This window comes from Durio zibethinus, chromosome 21 (genome assembly GCF_047325235.1).
Source record: "Durio zibethinus cultivar Kanyao isolate XHJ-2024 chromosome 21, ASM4732523v1, whole genome shotgun sequence".
In the NCBI taxonomy this organism is placed as follows: Eukaryota; Viridiplantae; Streptophyta; class Magnoliopsida; order Malvales; family Malvaceae; genus Durio; species Durio zibethinus.
Genome location: NC_143182.1, coordinates 3,251,277 through 3,272,134, shown reverse-complemented (window position 1 = coordinate 3,272,134; position 20,858 = coordinate 3,251,277). Strand labels below are relative to the sequence as shown.

Below are 20,858 nucleotides of genomic sequence, written 5' to 3'. Positions count from 1 at the left end.
GTACCGTTTTTAACGGGCGTTGTGGGGGTGCTAATCCTTCCTCACGCGTAACCGACTCCCGAACTCAGACTGTTTCGCAGACCGTAAAATTATCTTTTTAATAAATTTTAATTAATTTTAAGATTTCATTAAAAAGGTATGTTTTAATAGGTGGCCAATCGCACCTAGCCAAAAAAGATTGGTGGCGACTCCGTTTTTTTTTATTTCGTTTCCAAATTCGTCGGGCGGACGCAAAACCGTTACGACACTTTTTATTAAAATAATTCTTAAAATATTTCAGTACGTTGTAACATTAGAAAAACTCTTTCTCACCTAAAGATTTCTTAAACATCACTTTTTGAAATACCTTAAAATTTTATCATCAATTTTTAACCAGTTTAAAAATAACTCAATATAAGTCATAGGGATAGGGTCAATGTATGCCTTTTTTTGGTTATTTTGAGATTTTCTCAAACCACTTGCTTGGTTATTAGGCATTGAAACTGGGGTTGCAATAGGACTAGGCCTATATATGAGTGCTTGACAAGTTAGTTGGTAAGCTAGTTATAAAACAGAATGATAAAAAATTGGTGTGACATGATTAATGGCTAGATAATAGGTAAGATATGTTGGCTGAGGGTATGGGGCATAACTTCTGAACTGCTGTCTTTCCAAACTCACAGCTTGAGCTTCACTTTCTTTTCTTTTGGACATCCCACCCTTCTTTGTGTTGGAAGTCTCTCATTCTTCAAGCTTATCACTCTTAATGGCATTTTTTATCATTTCACTAGAAATCACCATATCGGCAAAATTCTTGATGGTATTCACAATCATTTTTTCATGATCTGGAGGCTTCAAAGTACTCACAAATAAAATGATCATTTTTTTCAATAAAAAGTGGTTGAACTTGAGCAATTACATCTCTCTACCTTTGTGCATACTCTTTAAAGCTTTTAAAAGGTTTTTTTTATACTTTGTAGAGATAGATGATATGGAGCTAAGTCTATAATGTGTCAGTATTGGGTGATAAATGCCTTTACCAAATCATTCCAAGAATGTTCCAAGAATGGATACGGGGTTCAATCTAACTGGACATACCGGTGAGATTATCTTGAAACATATGCATCAGTAGTTTTTCATCATGAGCATGGACAACCATTTTATGACAATACACGGTAACATGAATTACCAAAAATTTTGTCCCATCGTATTTTTTAAATTCGGAGACTTTAAATTTTTGTGGGATGACCACATCTGAAACAAAGCATAGTTCAACTGCATCTACAGAGTCAAAATAATCCATTCTTTTGATAGCTCGCACTCTTTCTTCTAGAAGGTTCATTTGCTGCATGCTCAAGTCTTCCATCACCTTAGAAGTTTTTATCTTCAATCTTTCTTTCTCTTTAAGATCATCAAAATCAAGGACCTCAATGGGATCACACACATTTACCCCAAAGGTAAGGTTAGTGTAACTATGAAATGGTACTTTAGGATATGCCCTAGAAAATGGCATCCGTGGAGCTTGTGTATTTAGAAGAGATTGGCCCTGATTTGGGCTAAATCTAAAAAAGTGTAGAGGATCCATAATATCCCATTTCTCATTTGAATTTGGGGTATCTTTTACTGTTTTACCTTTATCCAATTTCTCTAGCATTTTCATCATCTTTACTAACTCCCATTTTATCTCCTCTTGAGCTTTTTCAATCTTGTCCATATAGGTACTTTATTCCTATTCCATTTGCCTTGCTCGCAACCGAGTATTATATGGTGACGTGCAGGTTGGCTTAAATTTGTTGACGGTCGAGCTATCCTTGAACCTTTGATTATCACAAATTAAGATGCTTGTATTACTACATGCTCATGTCATGAAAGCAGGACTATAAAAATAATCTTAACATGATTTCAAGTTAACACATACGAAATAAATGCCAAAAATATATGCAGCCTAATATTATCTTACTTTAAATGAAAAGAAAAATAGATGAAAGAAAAAAAATTCAACTAACATGCATCTTATCACGACAATTCATGCAACATGACATATACAACAGTTAATTTCCACTCAAGAAAAATCAATCTTTGTAAAAATGTAACTTAACAGTTGGATTTTTCTACAGAAAAGAAAGGTAAAGCTTTAACTACAGGTTAGGTTCCTCATGCTCGCTATATATGGTTTAAGGTTGATAGTCTAAAGGTTTTCAAATTACTCCTTACATCATTGTCCATCACAAACTACTAAAGCACCCAAATCCTCACTCATTGCAAGCTGCAAGCGAAAAATGTTCAATTTTATTGGGAGTATTTCGCTAGTCACTGCGGAAGCATTAGAACCTCACGAAAGCATAAGTACTTTACTCTCTTATAGAGGGACGGAGCTTGGATATGAATGATATAATTAGTAACATAAATAAATAAAATGAATGAAAAAGAAAGAAAAGAAAATCCTTACAAAGAATTCAATTTTATTAGGCTTTTTGGATAACACGAATTTATTTGCTAGCCTGACTCTCGGCTGAGTGGAGTCGCCAAACTGTTATAATGTCTAGATCTGAGGATCTAAGACTAGACATTGACTTAAAGAGTCGTCACCAATCTTTATTATTTAAGTGTGATTGGCCACCTGATTGAATCTATCCATTTTTAAAGAGAAATCATAAGTTTGACTTAGGTATCTTTGTAAGGTAGATTCAACGTCCGTAAAATTAAAACTGGGTCTGGGAGTACGGTTATGTGTGAGAAAGGTTATAACACCCTCACAACGCCCATCGAAAGATGGTACCAACTCGATTTCGTGTTATCCATTAGCCCTAAAAAATTTTATCAAGTAATTAATTATTCAAAATTATTCTTAATTGATTTTAATACTTTTGATAAAAAATTAAAAAAATTATCTCACCTCAAGAGTATGCAAGAAAATTTTTTTTTTTTTTGCAAAAGTTTCGTCGTCGGATTATTTGACATTTAAAAAAAATTCAAGAAATTAAAGAGAAAAAAAATAATGCTTCAATTCTTGATAAAGATCTTTTTTGTTTTATAAAAAAAATTCGTGTTTTTATACCAGGAAAATTGATACTTTTAGTTTTTTCTCAAAATATTTTTTTTGAAATCTTTATTTTCGAGAAAAATTGATATTTTCAACTTTTTCTTAAAAATATATATTTTTTAAATTTATTTTTAAGAAAAATTGATACTTTCAACTTTTCCTTAAAAATGTTTTTTTGAAAATTTTATTTTCAAGAAAAATTGATACATTCAACTTTTTCTCAATAATTTTTTGAAAATTTTATTTTTAAAAAAAATTTATATTTTCAACTTTTCCTAAAAAAATACCCTTTTTAAAATTCTTATTTAAAAAAAATTAACACTTTCAATTTTTCCTTAAAAATACATTTTTTGAAAATTTTTTTAAATTTTATTTTTAAAAAAAATTGATACTTTTAACTTTTCCTCAAAAATGATTTTTTTTTAAAATTTTATTTTCAAGAAAAATTGATACTTTCAATTTTTTCTCAAAAATATTTCTTTTAAAAATTGTATTTTCAAGAAAAATTGATACTTTCAACTTTTTCTCAAAAATGATTTTTTTGAAAATTTTATTTGTGAGGAAATCATTGAAAATTCAATAATGTTTAATTAAATAAATAAATGATTTTAATTTAATCAATAAATACATAAGCAAAAAATAATAATAACAAATAAATAATAAATAAGTAGAGAAATTAAAAAAAAAAAAACCTTGACACGGCTCGACTGGGCTCGAACAGAGTGTGATTTCAAAGACAGAAACGGTTGAAACGGCTTAAAATACGATTTAGCTCAACAGCTCAATAGCGACTAAATGAAGCGAGTAAGCAGGTCGATGTGCTACGCGTCGAGTCAGATTTCGGGTGACGCCCGAATCCTACCCTTTTTTTAACTCTTCAAAACGGTGTCATTTCGCTTTAGTATAAAAGTTAAGAATCCATCGTTTTCTTCAGATGTCACACCTTCTCTCTCTTCTCTTTTATTTCTAGTTCTAAGCGATTTTTGATCGTCGTTTTTCATTGAACGTCGTCAGAAAACTCATCGGTTTCTGGGTTATCTTTCGGATTTTAGAAATAAGTCTCCAGAAACTGAGATTTTAGCCAAAAACTCATCGAAAAACTTAAATTTTCATTAAAAAATTCAACTAAAATTTAAAATTTCCAGATAAAATGCAAAAAAATATTAAAAAAAAATCTCTAATAGAAACACTGACTTTCCCATAAACCTCCCACTAAAACCAAAGCTTTTTTGCCAAATTTCTAATTCCGATTACTCCTTTCCCTTTCTATCTTTTCTCCTCCCCTTTCTGTGTGATTATTGGATGATTTATATAAGGTTGGGCATGAGAGTTTGAAAATTAAAAACCTCTAATTTATTTATCCCCATTTAAAAATAAATCTCTTTTTTGATCCAGTTTTCAAATTTTAAATTTTTTTGATAATTTTATTAGGAATAGAACTCTATTTTTATTTATTATTTTATTTATTATTATTTATTTAAAACTCAACGAAAAATAAATTCAAAAGTTGGGTGTCTATACCGGGAATGGTTGTATTTAACACATCAGAGCTTTTGGTAAAGAAGAAAAATAATAACAAAACAAAATTGGTGTTTGCAGTCGACATTTGACTTCTTTTGTGAGGTGATGCTGTTTATAGCAATTTTTTAATGAACACTTGCATGATAAAGTTAGGAGCTCAGATTTCAAGTGCCAATTTTCCTTCATCTTAATAATTATAATGGCATGATGTTTGAATAAGACTTGCTCCCACTAATTGGCTTTCGGTTGTTCAATAATTGATTAGTTCGGTAATTAAATATTAGTATAATATAAAAGATTATGACTATAGTAGCTATTAAATCTCTTGCCTTGTCTTTAATGGGGCTTCATTTTCCTAACTCATCCAGCTTCAGCAGGAAGATCAGGAAGGGACTTGAACAATTGATGTATGGATTGAAAGTTGTGATAAGAGAAAAAAAAAGTTATAAGTGTTAAAATTTAAATTTTAGATATTAATAAATATCCTCTTATAAAAATAATTGAACCAATTAATCAATTTATTATTATTGTTCTTATGTTCTGTTACTTAGCTGGTGCCTTCTTAATTTTAGATCTACCTGCTTCAACAATGAAATATTTATTATTATTTTCAATACTCATTTAAGAAAAAAAGAAAAAAAATTGTGTTTTGTTTCAATGATTTAATATTTACTACCACTACTTTACATTACACATTAAGTTGGCATACCAGATAGAAAATTTTCGGTCTACAACCACAGTACCTTCCATAGAAAATAGTTGCCATATGATTTCTTGGGCAGACCCCAAAAGCAAATTCAATCACAAAATAGAAAATGACTACAACTAAGTACTTGAGTTGCCGAGAAAGGATGGGAATTGCTTAACTGGTTTTGCAAAAAAAAAAAGAACGGAATTTTGAGAATGTGACGAGAACATGGACATGGTGTTTTTTATGTCTAGTAATTTGGTTAGGTCAATTCAAACAAGAGAGAGAAGCGATTTTGTTAGGTCTCCAATGAGTGTTAATGCTTTACAAATTTTTTTACTACGTACGTATTATAGTAAATTTGTTTTAGTAAGTACAAATTAACGTGGCCGAGGCTCATGCTTTCGTTTAAACATTCTTTGCCCACTTAAATTATTATTCTGTACTACAATAGCAAAAAGAATTCCAAGCCTAACATACAAATCAAAAAGCAGAAAAAGAAGAAAACAATTATACTTGAAAAATCCTAATAAAAAAATATAAAGTTATGGATCGTTGGATACAATCATCTATACTATTAATAAAGTAATCTGCTGAATTTAATGTCATTGGATCAAGTGACACCAACTCAATTAATGAATTAGCAAAAAAAATTATATTAAATTATAGTAAAATATATAATAAAAAATATAAATATATTTTAATATAAAATTTAATTATTTATTTAATTTTATGTTGAAAATATTCAAACATGGAGATGCAAAACTATCCAATACGATTACTGTTAGTTAACTTTGGTAGTTCTAATTTCTGTCAAATTCTTAACTTGAGCCAATAATGAATGGGCTCAAGCCCAACTCTGAATGAAACGTTAACTTTGGGCCCAAAGTTTAGTCGCACTGAAATAAAAATAGAGGTTAGATTTGGAAATACATATGAGATAGTAATAACTGTAAAAACAGGGAAGGAAGCAAATTCTGTTTTTTTTTTTTTTTTTTGTGCGTGTGTGTGTGTGTTTAGAATTCAAAGTGTTTGGTTGAATTTACAGAGGATATCAAGAGAACAGTGACAAGTTCCAAATCAACACCGATTACAGGAGTCACAAGGTTTTATACATTTTTTTTTCTATTTAAATTTTGTTGAAATGGGTTTTTCTCGGTTTGGGTTAAATTTCCTATTGCGGGTGTTTTGCATTGGGTTGAAAAACTAGTGTTTGTTAATTCTGCAGGTAGAATTGCCCTTTTTCTGAGGTTATTTTTTTTAGGTATACCCCATTGTTTTAAAAGACCATCTTTTTAATGTGCATTATGTGTTAGTAAAGGTTTACTTTTGAAGCCCTTTTTTTTTAGAAAAATATCTTATTTAATTTTTTTTTTCTTTTGGTTGCAGATATGTTGGTACTTTACTGATTCTTGGGAGCGGTTTCGTATTAATGGAAGAATTGATGTTATTGATGGATCCAATCCCGACACCCTGAATCTTCAAGTTAGACAAGAATGAACCCAGCTTTGAGTGCATTGTAAGAACCCATTTTTATTGCTAATATTAATGACTTCGGAGTTAGGACTATGGTGTTTTCTATGCCTCCAGAATCAACAATTTATCCATTAAGTCAATTATAGTTATCAGGAAATTTTTTTAGGTCCTTCAACGGGCCCAGTTGTGCATTTTGTCAACTGGTTCTGGATGCTGATCAGGTTTAATATCTTGTCTACACTTACAGTTATGTTCTTTAAAAAGCGGAAAAAGAAGAAGTTTGAGGTAGAAATGGGAGAGGGAGAGGGGGCTATATTAATTTCTTCATTTTATTGCTTCTCTGTTAATTTTTAGAATTTATCATAATTTGCTGGTTGATTATTTGAATTTGAAGAATAATCAGAGGCTTAAGTTTATATCCACACTAGGTCTGGATGGAGTGGAAAGCAGGACTTTAGAGAGAATCAACCCATAATTTCTTTTTTCTGTTTCTAAAACCATCCTGTCAACGCGCTTTGGCATCTTCTTAACCATTTTCTTCAGTTGTATACTTTAATTTTCTCTCCTGCAATTGATTTCAGATATTCCCATAAATAAATAAATATCCTTGCTTCGTGCACACCTTTCAGTAAGGAGAAGGTATAGATCACGTAATAAGACTCATGATTACTTTCAAAAGAAAATTTACTAAAAATGTAATTGGATCTGCAATCCTGTTTAAAACCCCTAAATGCATGTTTGGTTAAATGCAACTTTGTTCAAGAAGTTACACTAAAGTTGTTTAGTATTAGCTTGCAATGGAGTCTTATACAAACTTATAACTGTTTCACATGCCATTGAGTGCAATTTGAAGCCCTTGAAATCAGTAGTACAGATGTCTGAAAGCCTCTAGCTAGGATTGAACTCTGCTCTTTTGATAAGAAAAAACCATCTTCGATCTATACTCTCTATATGTGTTCTAACTTCTGAAAGTGATCCTTTTGTTTCTAACAGGTGGTCGTTGCCAATCTTACTAAATAAGGATGAATACTTTGCTCCTTTGGAATAGATATTAGTTGGGCTGTCACATGGATTGTAGTTGCACATTTTATTTATTATGAAATGCTGTTCCTACCCTTGTTTGCACCCTGCGTTGTGTATTAGATAAAACCTGTTGACATTTTGGCTAAATAATTCATAATATTATTATGTCTAATATATATGGTATTATGGTACTGCCAGTTTATTGTAGTATATCCAAGGCCTAAGTACTACATGAATTATAATGAATAGATTTAATTTGTTGAATAAGCATATATATAATTCCTGCATATCAATTCTACTCTTCTACATCCAGGTATCTCAGATAAATATTACTCCAAAGGGTTCTTGTTTTAAACTGTTAGTGTTTTGGTGGATTTTTTAGCTTAAAATCCCAAGTAGGCGATTTTTTTCCTTTTCCCCTGAAAGCCCATGGCACAAATGTGCAGCTGAGCATTGTAATGGTCAGTCAGATGAGCTCCAATGGGTTTAATTTGATTCATAAATGGACAAACGCCAAGCTGCATTTTTTTAAGGTACACCAAATTCTTCTGAGATTTAATGATCTTTTATTAGTATTCATCCGATACTGGTAAGGATCACATGAAAAGCTGGTGACAGGCATTTACCATCTACCTTTCAAAGGTTATCTTATCGTTTTGATAAATCATCTTTCATCTCAGTTCTTCTGACATAACAATTTGCTGATCGACAGTGCTAGCTATGTTAGTCATGTTTGAATATTGATTCTTGGTAGCTTGCACTCTCTATTTCACTAGCACTTATCAATTTACTATTTTCATCTATAAAGCCATCCCTAGACATTTTTTTAACAAAGTTTGCCACTTAAAAAGTAAATGTGGGTATTCATATTGTAGGGCAATGTATGGATTAATTTTAAAAAAATGTATAAATTAGCATTTAAAGAAATAAAATGTATGATTTGCACCTTGAATTTTTAAATAATGTATCATGTTAATCTAAATTTTAATATTGTTAACTTAATTATCCTATATGATATCTAACCGGTATAAATTTATTACATGAATGTCATTTGTTAAATAAAAGTATTAAATATTTTGTAGAACCTTCATACAGATATCATATAGATATAATGTGACAAACAATAATTGGTCAATCTTAGATAATTTTTAATTAAAAAATATATTAATAATATGTGCGGTGAACATATAATTTGGTAATATTTATAAAATATATTCATATGTATTAGCTTATATGGTTAGCAATATTAGAGTTTAGGTTTAATTTGATACATAAATTGTATATTTTATTTTTGGGTTAAATACAAAATAGTCCATGTATTATACACTTTTTGTCAATTTGGTACCTAATAAAGAAATAAAATTCTTATTTTAATATTTAAACTTTCATTTTGTCATGTGCTTTGGTACTCTGGTTTAACATTATTAGTCAATTTGCTTACGTAACATTAATATTCAATAAAATTATAATATATGACATAAATATTTAGTCATGATCATATCATCTATTTTCCATGTCATCATTTAAATAAAAAATTCAAACATTTTAAAAAAATAAATTTGTCAATTCAAAATTTTATAAAAAATAAAAAAGAAAAAAGAAAGGAAAAGAATAAGAGAAAGAAAAAATAAAATTTTACTAACATGACAATAATTGGCATGTCAATGATTATATATTTATAATACCTGATATGATTTTATTAAGTATTTATATCATGTTAAATAATATAAAGTACCAAAATATTCGATGGAATGAAAATTAAAGCATCAAAATAAAAATTTTATTTTCTTATATATCAAATTGACATAAAATGTATAATAAGAGGGTATTTTACATGTTAACCCTTTTTTTTTTTTTTTAGCTATCAATTTGTTTCTCCAAGTTCAAAGCAATTAGGATATTCATCTTCAATTTCCGCATAGTTTGCCGCTTAAAAAGTATAAGTGGATATTCAACATTGGTCGGTCAAGCAATTTGTCATAATTTCTTTTCTGGTTCTTGAACAATTATCAGAACAGTTTTTCCTCCGAAGTTAAGGGATACCCAATGGGAAGCAGACTCTATGACTCGTGTTATCTCTAGGTAACGCCCCCACCTTCCCATGGAGGACAAGCCCCTTACATTCCATTACCCAAACTTTTATAGGATTCACTAAGCAAAGCGCAAGACATGAGGACCAAAACTCCCTTTCTCCAATCCTTTCGGTTCAAGCAACTAAACTTTGCATTTTCATGGAAGAACCAAATATTTTAGTGTGGTGGTTGACTTGAACTACTATTTTGTCCAATTTAAATAGCACTATTAATTCCTAAAATAGCTGAACCTAGCTTGGGGTTCCCCAATAGTTTGGATATTTATAATCCACAGCCCAAATAGCCGAAACAAAAAATGTCTACTATGGGGAAAAAAGGAAAGAAATTTGCAGTTTTATTCCTCCAATTTTTACTTCTTTTGATACAAAATTTAATGTTCTAGAAGAAATGGACTAGGCAATATAACACAATTTGCGCCAAAAAGAATCCTTGATCAGAAAGATCACAGGAATCCATTTCGTTTCCATTTAATAAAATCCAAGGGCTCTAGCACCGGGGCAGGTCTGCAGGAGGATGAGGTAGAGTCTCCAGGTCACCTTTCCCGTTCTCCACAATCAACACCGCACTTAATCCCCATGACTGGTGTATGTCTAAGTGGCAATGCATAAACCAAACCCCTAAATATGACAGAAGAATCCAATTGTATTCAATTAACAGCAATATAACACTAATAAAGATCTCAAATTTGAATTGCCATTTTTCTTGTAAAAAAAAAAAAGATCATACCTGGATTGTCAGCAACAAATCGAATTGCTGCCCATCCTCCTACTGGGACTCCAATTGTGTTCATATAAGGTGGATCAATCAAGTTAAAATTTGCAGTCTGTGCATTAAAATTCCCGGTACCATATCCGACAACATAGAAGCTGTAGCCATGAAGATGAATAGGGTGGTTTTCAGTTGTGACTGTGCCGGTGTCCTGGAAGATAATCTGCACCTTGCTTCCAAATTCAATGACCTTGGTCCTAGTTCCATTAACGGCCTGTGTGTTATTAGGAGCATTATTTGGTGCCCCATTGACAAAGTCATAGAAATGAAGGGGTGCACCTGGAAAGTCCTCAGTGAATTGACCACCAATCTTCTTATAGTAAGCTTCCAAAACAGAAACAGTGGGCTTGACAAAGCTTATATTGTTCATGGAAGCTGCAAAAGTTCCATTGTTCAAGCCTTGGCAGTTTTTCTGTGGTGTCTTGGATCGGCATTCGTTGACATTTAATCCCACGGTGACAAACAGGCTATTATCAATCTCTTTAGGAACTTTAACAGGTTTAAGGCTTCTAAGACCATCCATGACAGTCTTTACAGCAAGGTTATCATTAAAGCTTGGTAATTTAGCCGGTAATGATATACTGCTAGGGACAGCACCTAAGTATTCGAAGTAAGCAATGGCTGATACGCTTTGGAATGGAACATTCTGGGCAGACATGTAAGGTCCCATGGCCATGGAGTACTTTCCTATCGGCTGATCAGCAGTGACAAGGACATTCATGGTCTGCCCTGGTCCCAGCATCACACGGTCCGTGGTGAATGGCTTGGTGTACTCAGCATCAGCCTCCACAATTGTTAATTTATGAAAAGCTATGGCAAAGAAATTCTCCATGTTTAATCCTGCATTGATTAGCCTTAACAAATATGTCTTCCCTGGAACTATATTGATCTTGTAGACATCTGCAAACCAGTAATTATATTATTAGATCGATATATCATTAGGTGGCATGTCTTGTATTAAATTATTGCTCATAACTACCTTTTGATTGCACATAATAAGTAAGACTCGTTTTATTTTATCCACTTTACTTATGATTGAATAATCAAAGCAGGCGATCTAATGTAATTAAATACTCTAAAAGAGTTACGGTTTAAATTTGTTTTATACCATTTCTGGAGCAATTGTAGTTAGGGCCTGGGTGTCCGTTAATGGTAAATGCATCTGCTGGTGGAGAACCTCCTCCGCTTGCTAGAACTTGCCGCTCAAGTTTTAATACATCTCTCAGCCAATACTCCCCTGCCACATTTCCAGGTAATCTTCAGATATCCAAACATATTGCATCACATTATTTACAATATTTCAATATATTGGATTAAAGGAGAAGAGATATACCTAGGATAACGATATGCTCTTCATAAGGGTGTTTGAAAGGGTAAGGCACCCCTGTCTTAGGATACACAATCAAGGCACCATAAACAGTGGCCCTAAGCCAAGAAACATGGGCATGCCAGAAAAAAGTGCCCTTCTGCTTCACCAACGTGAACTCATATGTTAAAGTCTGGCCAGCTTGAATGGGACATTGGGTAATGTAAGATGGACCATCGAACCAGCATGATAGTCTCTGCCTGACTCCATGCCTGAAAAAAATAGCAAGCAATGATTGGTGATGACATATAATTGGTAGAGTTCTGGACTTTTCCGATTAATTAGTAATCTTCATGATAGACAATACCAGTGAATTGTGGCATTGTAGGGGGTCTCGTTGGTGACCTTGACAATGATTCTATCATCCTCTTGGGCGTAAACGACAGGTCCTGGGAACATTTTGTTAATGGTGACAATCTCTTTGGCGTTACACAGTTTTTTAACTCTCAGGGTTTGTACCTATTTGCAATCAAAACCTTATAGTTAGAAAAACATAAATTATAACATATTGAGATCGGTAATTGTATACAACGATAATCAAGGGACTGACCTTGAAATCATAGAACCTGGTTGAGCTCCCTCTAGGCCACTCATGTGCCATAGCATTGAAAGCTTGGAGATACGATGAAATTGACAAGCTTAAGCAAAGAAAAAAGAAAGTTGCTAAGTTGGCCATTTAGAGGGAGAGAGATAGAGTTGAAGTGGTGGAGAGGAGGGGACAATTTAAAAGGGTGAAGCCATGTAATATTTTAAGCTATGGGAGGGAAAGTTGAAAGGTTTTGTCTAGGGGTCATATTTTCCTCAGCTTTCATGATTCCTCTAACATGGTTTCATGATAATAAGGTGTTGGGAGCGTGATTATTCGGTGTGACCCAATGTGGGGAAGATATTTAGTCATCTCTGTCTTAACAGGGAAAAGCAGATTATCTTTTCCTTTTTATTCATAATCTGTTAACGGTTTCCCATTTAAATTATGTTGTTTGACTGGGAAATATGCACTCTGGCTTCTAGATTCAAACCCCACCTCAACAGCTACCTCTCTACTTTGTGTGTAATATATGTTTGCCTATACATTATTTTAATGTTTACGTATAAGCATGTCTTCTATTAATATATTACCCATGGAACTTGAAAACCAGTTAAGACAAGAAGGCTTCCATCTAGGTCCATGAATGCTTAGCCACACTGACCAAGATGTGTTTTTTTTTTCTAATAGTGGTTAACCTTCTATATTGTGCCGAACTGCTCCAAACCAGGAACATTTATCTCATAATTCCAATGCGAAAACCTCCAAGGCCGAAAGTTCATTACCATATATCTTGCTTGAAAACAAGATATCTTATAAAACCATACTAAAAACTATCTACCTAGCTAGCATTTTTCTTAATGGACAACAGTTGTCTACTATCAATTTGTATCTGCTCTTTAATTTATACTATATTTATATTTTATTTATTTATAAAGGTACAACCCCCCCCCCCCCTTCCACTTGAGGCCTGTTATGTGCAATAGATGAGTGTTGATTGAAGAGAAATAAACAAATTAAAGCAGCAAAAGAAAAGCTACCAAAGGCAACCGATTGGGCCAACCATTGCAAACTCCGTAGTACTCAAATACAGCAAAGGCGAGTAAAGGATGGGTTTGTTTGTTGTGCTTTTTTTAGACACCTGCCTTTTTCTAAATCATAAGCAAAGTTGGAACACGCCATCCTAAACCTGCTTTGGTGAGAAGGAAAATGCCAAAGAGCACTCTGGACTCTGCAGCACGAACTTCCAAAGCTGTCTTCTGAATCTTTGTCTTCTTTTTCCTCCCAAATTGATTAGCCATTATCTTAGGATTGCTTATTATCTCTTGATTAGATTGCTAAAACTAACCGTTTCATTCACCTTTCATTAACTTGACATCAACTGTTTTTCCCTTTTCACCTTTATGACTTCAGAATCTTTTTCTATTTATTGGGGCTGGGAACTTTGGATATGATTTTCTGGCACGTTTGATTACGGCACAACCCACCATATTCGCCTTAGATGAATGAAACCCATTATGTGATTTGATCCTTCAAATTGTGGAATGAAAAATTTTTTCCAACGTGGGTTCATTTTTGTACAGTAATCACTTTGGTTGACAATATTATGTAGTCCTCTAAACATTTTTTCAATCAAGTTAAACCATAATTTTCAGATAAAATCCAGTAGTTCGTACTTTATTACTGATTAAAAAAAAGATAGGTGTACTGTTTGCAGGTGGGGTTAGAGAGTTTTCCAATTAATCTAAGAGAAAAAGGGTATGTATATTGGAGTCATTGGATGATTGCGTCGTGTGGCAAATGCATGATGTTGAAACTTCAATGTCACGTTACAGGCCATGTGTGTGTGATTCTGTCTGCTACCCTGCTTCTAAAGCTTGTGGTTTTCTTAACAAATTTCAAACAGGCTTTCTCTTTTCTTCAGTTTCTCCAACTCAAAAGGGTCGTCAAGAGTTTATGGTATAAAGTGAGCAGCTGGCCTAAAGTGTCCACGTAAAGGAAATAATAAAAAGGCTTAAGCCACATCTTAACTAATGTCTTCGTAATTAATTAATAATATTTGTTCCCATGTAATAAAAAAATTGAAGATTCCAACTGTTGCATTGCGAAGACCTTTGTTTTTCTTTCTTCCTAACAATTTTTTTTTATTTTAAAAAAGTGTTAGTAGAAGTTTGTCTATCAACATCGTAATCTCAAACAACATGACATGAAATGCATACGTGCATTAATTTAATTATATATAGTAGTTTTTATATATGGAAATTATGATTCTCAGTGAAATGAACCGCTCGAGACAAAAAGGGTTTAGCTCAATAGAGCTGACTCTTATCTTTTTTACTCTATAAAAATGGATACTACAGGCAACAGCACAACTAACTTAATAAGATAAAGAAGGTGCTTTCAACTCTTTCAATAATGCTAACTAATGATTACGTATCTAAAAATATATATTTTCCCACTTCCCCGTTAATAAATGGAGAGTCGGTGATGGATGTACGCAGGGCGACCTCAAATCCAGATTCTAATATCATGGAGAAACAGGGATTTCCTTTTATCGTTCATCACTTTTCTAGAAAGACTAATATATAGAAGAAAAACAAAATTAAGTACTAGTATATAACAATATTGATTTGGAAGCTTCAATTTTATGATGTCCTTTGTTACCAGAGAGCTGTGCTTTAGACAAAGTGATAAACAGTAATTTCATGCCTTTTGTTTGTGTAGTAAGTAGCAGCATGCACTATCATTATCATGAACACCATTTAACTTGCTTGTTTGCTGGATATGGAAGAGTAAGACTGAATCAGGTCTCCTTGGTATAATTAATCTCAGAAAAAATTTGCATCACTTGACAAATGAGGGGGAAAAACATGTTTCTCTAAAAATGGTCGTTGTCTTTATGATTGCAAACACAAATGGTAAAGCCGTCCCTGTTTGCCTGCTTTCCTGATACAATGCAATCCAGTTGCTACTCATTTTCTGTTTACTAATCAGAATTGACGGCAGCGCAATCTTACATTCTGGGAAACATTAAAATAAATATTTAACTGGAGAAAGTTTTTTAATTGAAAAAAAAAAGAAACAACAAACATAATCTCTAGTTTGGGTTACAACACAGGAATGTTAAACCTAACTTTTTCTCGCGTCCCTTGAGAAGTATTGCAACCAAGTCATAGAACTGTTTTTGATAGCTAAATTCAAAAACAGGATTGAAATACTCATTTCTGGTTACCGTCTGTTCAACTATTGATCTGAAATCTTAGAACATTCACTGTGATTTCAGTTCCATTCCCATGATTACAACGATCCCACATTCTGACAAATACAGGTAGCCATCAGAAGTTTAAACAGTTTCTTCAGTTTCCAATATATTTCCACCGGACGTATAAGTTGGCACATGAGATGAGATTCCTATAATTAAAACAAACAGGCATCAAGGTACTCCAAGTGTACAGAAACACTTGGCTTGGTTTGCTCAGGAAACAGATATCTAGAAGTTCCTACATAAAAAAAAATGCCAAAGTAGCAAAACACTGCATTTGAGTGCAAAAATCTGGCTACCTTGTGCGATGCGGACCTTCCAAGGACAGCCACGGGATTCAAGTCATAAACATACAATAAACATGCATATAACTTACAGCACCAGTAGACGAAATTTGTAACCAACCTTTGTAACTTCCTCTATTCTAATATGTATTTTATTCAAGAAGAAATCACCCTTTATCCATTACCACATAATAGGATAACAACAGTTACTTTCCCTTCTAGTCCTCTGTTGACTCATGGCAACTGGATGTCTGGCTTTTTCAGTGAGGAAAAGAGGCAAAGTTCAGTTACCAAGAAGCAGGATCTTAAACGAGAAGCGAGCAAGGCTGTACATTATCCAGCATTGTGTGTTGATGTTGATTTGCTGGAAAGACCCCAAGGATCAATAAACAGCCTTGCCATGATTCACCTGACCTTCTTAAGAGGCATAGATGAGAAATTAAGAGCACGGCACTGTAAATTTCAAACTCAAAGCACTGAACTTAGCCTTTCTATGTAATATCAAAATGCTTTTAATTAACTCACCTTTGGTCTGTGCGGAATTTTCTTTCCCCTTTTTGCTCTTTTGATTTTTTTTATTTACTATGCTTTCACACAGCACTCATCCTAAATCAGGAGCATCTACTGCATAGAATTGCATCCTCAGGCCTGATAAATTTGTTTCCGTTTCTGGTCAGAAATCCCAAAAAGGGTAGGCAGACAAGTAGACACACCTAGCCAAAAATCTCACAAGCTGTTTGAAGAACCGCAATCATGTCTCAGGATTCTAGTATCTGGATTTTGATAAAAGGACTCTGATGTCCATTTACAGGAATGAGTGCTAGTACTTTCCGACGCATTAATTCTTTTTGTCGTATGTTGTGAGGAAGGCCTAATTTGGTCACTACTAGTTAAGGATCCAGAGATAAAAATGCAATGTTTGACACCTAATATTCGACCATAGAATATATACAATGAAGACTCCTTAAGAACACTAGATGAAGAAACAGTACTTTCCGACACATTAATTTCTTTTTGTCATATGTTGTGAGAAAGGCTTAATTTGGCAGCACTTGAACTAATGCCAATCCTAGTTAAGGCTCTGGAGATATAAATGCAATTTTTGACACCTAATATTCGACCATAGAATCTATACGATGAAGATTTCCTAAGAACACTAGATTGAGAAACAATACTTGAATTAAAATAATATTGCTAATATTGTAATACATCAACATATACTAAACTTTATTGATTCAATAGACAGCAATATGTAATCTCTATGGTTTGATCAAGCTAAAACCTTCTGGCTTATGAGGTTCTGAAATTGAAAATGATGCATCAATGAACCATAGAGACAATAGGTGACAAATTTCCCCAGATGCTTAAGTGAAAAGAGCTTTCACAAAGTCCCCAAATCAAATATCTAGCAGTTACGATTTCATCTACCCAGAAAATCATTGATAAATAATTAAAGCTCTAGCCATAATAAATTCTACCAAAAAGAAAAGCAATGAACTCTGTCTTATCTGTGTTCAAATTTAGAAAGTGCATGATAATATATCAAGTGAATGTATTAGAATTCCAGGGTAGGCAAAAGGTTTTATATTACCAAAATGACCTGTCTTGACTAAGAAAGCAGAGCTCCCTTTCAAGGGGAAAGAGAAATGATCCTACCAAATACACAATGAACGCAACCAATAATGAAAACCTAAACAACACTTTCATTACTGCATCTCATCCGGTTTAGAAAACATGTTAGAGAGCTTAGTGAAAGAACACTATCACTTACAATGCCCTTGGTATTTACTCTTCATGTGTAACTTACCTACAATTAGCAATAACTCTACTTGAAATTCCAAGGAATCGTGGGCATACAATCAAGAAAAATCACTAATAGCTCAAGTCCAATTAAACAAAGAAAAGCAAAAATGAAGTCATCAAGAATGAAATTCATTACAATTGAACATAAACGTAGCTATTCTAGTCATTGGCATTAGGGATGCAATAATTCAGTTAAAAAAAGATTTTGTTAGTAAAATATAAACAACAGTAACAATTAATTCACTCGCTCACGCTCAAAGACCATATTCATGGCTTGTACCAAAATTAAGTTTCCAGAGAACATAAGACAATCTCAAAATCATAATCCCAGTGAAAAAAAAAAGTTTGTGAGATGAGATCATAATAATATGATACATCCGCAAAGAAGTTGAAACTTGTAAAGCTTCATCATCCTCCAAAAAAAAAAAAAAAAGGCTAAAAATGAGAATGAAATTCACAAATTCCATTGAGATTATCATTCCAATAACAAAAGAAAGAAAAATATTTACATCAAACTATAAACCTAGAAACATTATTGAAACATATACAAAGAAATAAGAAAAGTAAAGAAACAAAAGGAACAAACCCTAGAAGACGAAATCATCAAACGTTGAGCTTTTTGGCAGCGGGGTGGGTCCCAGCGGCAGGATGGGGTTGGGGTTCATCGTGAACAACGGGCTTGGTGAGCATGAGAGGGCAGTCCTTGGCTTCCTCCTCGTCATCCAAATCGGTGGTACTGAGATTAATACAGGAGCAGCGCTCCAATGATGCAAAAAATGCGGAGGCCATGCTGGCGCCCACCCAGGTAGCCATACGATCTAGCTTGTCGCACGATATGAAGGTGAAGGTGTTTTCCATAGCCTAATTTGATCAAATTTTTAGATGAGGTCTTTTAATCACATATGTTTGTTAATCAGTCGCGTCAAAAATATACAGATCGAGAGAGGAAGAGGAGGTAGACGGTACCTAGTTGTAAAGAGATATCAAGTCAGGGAGAAAGAAATCAAGAATTAGAATCTTTCTTCCGTCAGTTGCTTCTGCTTTCCTTCTTTCTTTCTTTCTTTCTTTAACGGATGTGATTCTGTCCGTTGGCGTAATGTTAAGCAGGGTAGAGGTATAGAATGGATTGGGGCATTGCATTTTATCCAATTATCCACTAGTGTATGTTTTACCCTTTTTCGTTTGGGTTCGTTTAGTCATTGAGATTCTTTTTATGAACCCGCTACCAACAGCGCGCATCTGGTGTAGTGGTATCATAGTACCCTCCCACGGTACTGACCGGGGTTCGATTCCCCGGATGCGCATTTTGAAGCGTCATGCTGTGCTGCTCTTTTCTTTATGCCTGTCTTTTCTCAAGCCAACCTACCGTAAATTTAAATTCGACATTTCAACCATCATAGGCGCGTTTGGATGATCAATGCCATTTAACCATGCTATACCAACTTATTTATTTGAGCATTAAACAAACATTAGTAAGAGAACACGCCCAACCTATTAACAGAGAAATAAGTGTTGAGGAGGTAATTGAAATTTCTTATAATAAGTATAAATTTACCTTCCAAGCCTTTATTTGAAATTTTTCGTTAGCGACTTGCATAGCTAATGTTATGTGTAATGCATGTCTTTTTAATTATGATTAATGATGTATAAGTGGCATCTTTAGAAGTATAAATGATCTACATATGAATTTTTTTGGAGCATATCTTAATCACTTTCTTGGATGGACCTTACGAGTAAAATCTTGTTTTAGACTTTTAGTTTATTGAGTCTAACATTATTCTTTTGTTAAATTTTTTCTTAATTAAATTAGGAGTATTCATTTAATTAAGGTACTTTTTTATCAAATAAAAATAATATTTTGATAATAAAACTTTATACATCACCTTAGCAAATATTTCTCAAGAATAAAAAATACGAAAGATTGTTAGGTACTCTTAATCATAAAATAAAGAAAAAAAATATACATGAACAATTTAAAGAAATATTGTGATACTTCAATTTCATATCAAAATAAATTGAGATTTTGTTATAATATATATGTAAAAATTTTAAACATAAATTTATGAAATATCTTTTATAAGATCAAATTGTGAGATTTTTATGTCAAAATAAATAATATATTATAAATTGTATGCGAGTCTCTATAAATAATATTAGAGCGATTACCAATCAGACGTGAATTAAATGTTACATCGTGAAAGCCACCTAAAGTTAAGTGTTACACATAATAACCATATCTAAAACCCTAATATTGGGTATAATTCTATAATCTGTATGTACTTTATATTATATTTACCTAATATTTAATGTGATTCGGTGGCTTTGTATACTTTTGTATTAAGTTTGATGGGAACGTCAAGTTTTAAATTCAAATTTATGAAAAAATTTTTGTATGACAAAATTATGAGATTTTCATATCAAAACAAATAACACCTTATAAATTATATGTAAATCTCTATAAATATAGTTAAGAAGAATGTGGTTTTTTAATATATATTATGCAAAAACTCAATTTATGCATAAGATTTACCGAAATTGTATTTGAGATTTGTAATTTTTCATTCAAATGAGGTAGGTTGATAAAGAAAATTTTGTCTATGATTTTGTAATACAATCAATGAATTATAATATGGCTAAGAATTATAAAATGTCAAAAAGACTTTCTTCGTCAAAATAATTATTTTTTATAAAAAGTTGAAAATAGATAAAAATAAAATTATAAATAAAATAAAATAATTTTATTTTATGTTTGGTGACCGTAAAAATTAAGATAAGGGTATAATCATTTTTATCTTTCGTAGAATAATAGTTTTTATCTTTTATTATATTTATTATGTACAAAATAAAGTCATCGTTAATACAAGAGATAAAGGATAGATGGAAAATGGATAGGCAAGCTTGAATAAGCAATATAATAATAGATATCCTCTCTTACTTTTTATAAATAAACAGCTTCTAAAACTTTTATATCAACTTAATTATCGATTTATTAAATGCAAACAAATGAAAAAAAAAAAAAAAAGCTC

General features: G+C 32.5%; 2 protein-coding genes, 1 long non-coding RNA gene and 1 other non-coding gene across 11 annotated transcripts; 2 read left to right on the top strand and 2 right to left on the bottom strand.

Annotated features, from left to right (window-relative positions):
- Window positions 1-6,182: 6,182 nt before the first annotated feature.
- Window positions 6,183-7,902, top strand: LOC111306384 (uncharacterized). Its single transcript, XR_016331414.1, has 3 exons — window positions 6,183-6,337; window positions 6,621-6,750; window positions 7,701-7,902. It is a non-coding gene; the product is annotated as an uncharacterized LOC111306384 (long non-coding RNA).
- A 2,216-nt stretch (window positions 7,903-10,118) lies between these two features.
- Window positions 10,119-13,100, bottom strand: LOC111306383 (laccase-6-like). Its single transcript, XM_089750474.1, has 6 exons — window positions 12,508-13,100; window positions 12,265-12,416; window positions 11,925-12,169; window positions 11,700-11,828; window positions 10,550-11,491; window positions 10,119-10,440 (listed from the first exon to the last, which is right to left on the bottom strand). Exons 1-6 carry the CDS (start codon window positions 12,631-12,633, stop codon window positions 10,310-10,312), a joined length of 1,725 nt encoding a protein of 574 aa, XP_089606600.1. The 5' UTR covers window positions 12,634-13,100; the 3' UTR covers window positions 10,119-10,309.
- Window positions 13,101-15,513: 2,413 nt separating this feature from the next.
- Window positions 15,514-18,959, bottom strand: LOC111304852 (uncharacterized). Of its 8 annotated transcripts, none has more exons than XR_016331409.1 (4): window positions 18,799-18,959; window positions 18,419-18,693; window positions 16,555-16,677; window positions 15,514-16,443 (listed from the first exon to the last, which is right to left on the bottom strand). XR_016331409.1 is itself a non-coding variant. In XM_089750590.1 (3 exons), the coding sequence occupies exon 2, from the start codon at window positions 18,688-18,690 to the stop codon at window positions 18,436-18,438; it is 255 nt and encodes an 84-aa protein (XP_089606716.1). In that variant the 5' UTR covers window positions 18,691-18,693; window positions 18,799-18,959; the 3' UTR covers window positions 15,514-15,894; window positions 18,419-18,435. The 8 variants fall into 8 exon arrangements, 4 of the variants coding, with proteins under 4 accessions (XP_089606716.1, XP_089606718.1, XP_089606717.1 ...); XR_016331410.1 differs by having other exon boundaries at window positions 15,514-15,894; XR_016331411.1 differs by having other exon boundaries at window positions 15,999-16,446.
- A 106-nt stretch (window positions 18,960-19,065) lies between these two features.
- On the top strand, window positions 19,066-19,136 carry TRNAG-CCC (transfer RNA glycine (anticodon CCC)). The gene has a single exon. It is a non-coding gene; the product is annotated as a tRNA-Gly (tRNA).
- The last annotated feature ends 1,722 nt before the right edge of the window (window positions 19,137-20,858 follow it).

What these genes read in the sequence shown, in the direction of transcription:
- LOC111304852 (XM_089750590.1), bottom strand. Translation starts at nt 18,690, where the DNA reads ATGGAAAACACCTTCACCTTCATATCGTGCGACAAGCTAGATCGTATG.
- LOC111306383 (XM_089750474.1), bottom strand. Translation starts at nt 12,633, where the DNA reads ATGGCCAACTTAGCAACTTTCTTTTTTCTTTGCTTAAGCTTGTCAATT. An exon ending in TACAATGCCACAATTCACTG is followed by an intron (nt 12,170 to 12,264) that starts GTATTGTCTATC and finishes TATTTTTTTCAG; the next exon opens with GCATGGAGTCAGGCAGAGAC. An exon ending in CTACAATTGCTCCAGAAATG is followed by an intron (nt 11,492 to 11,699) that starts GTATAAAACAAA and finishes ACTGGTTTGCAG; the next exon opens with ATGTCTACAAGATCAATATA.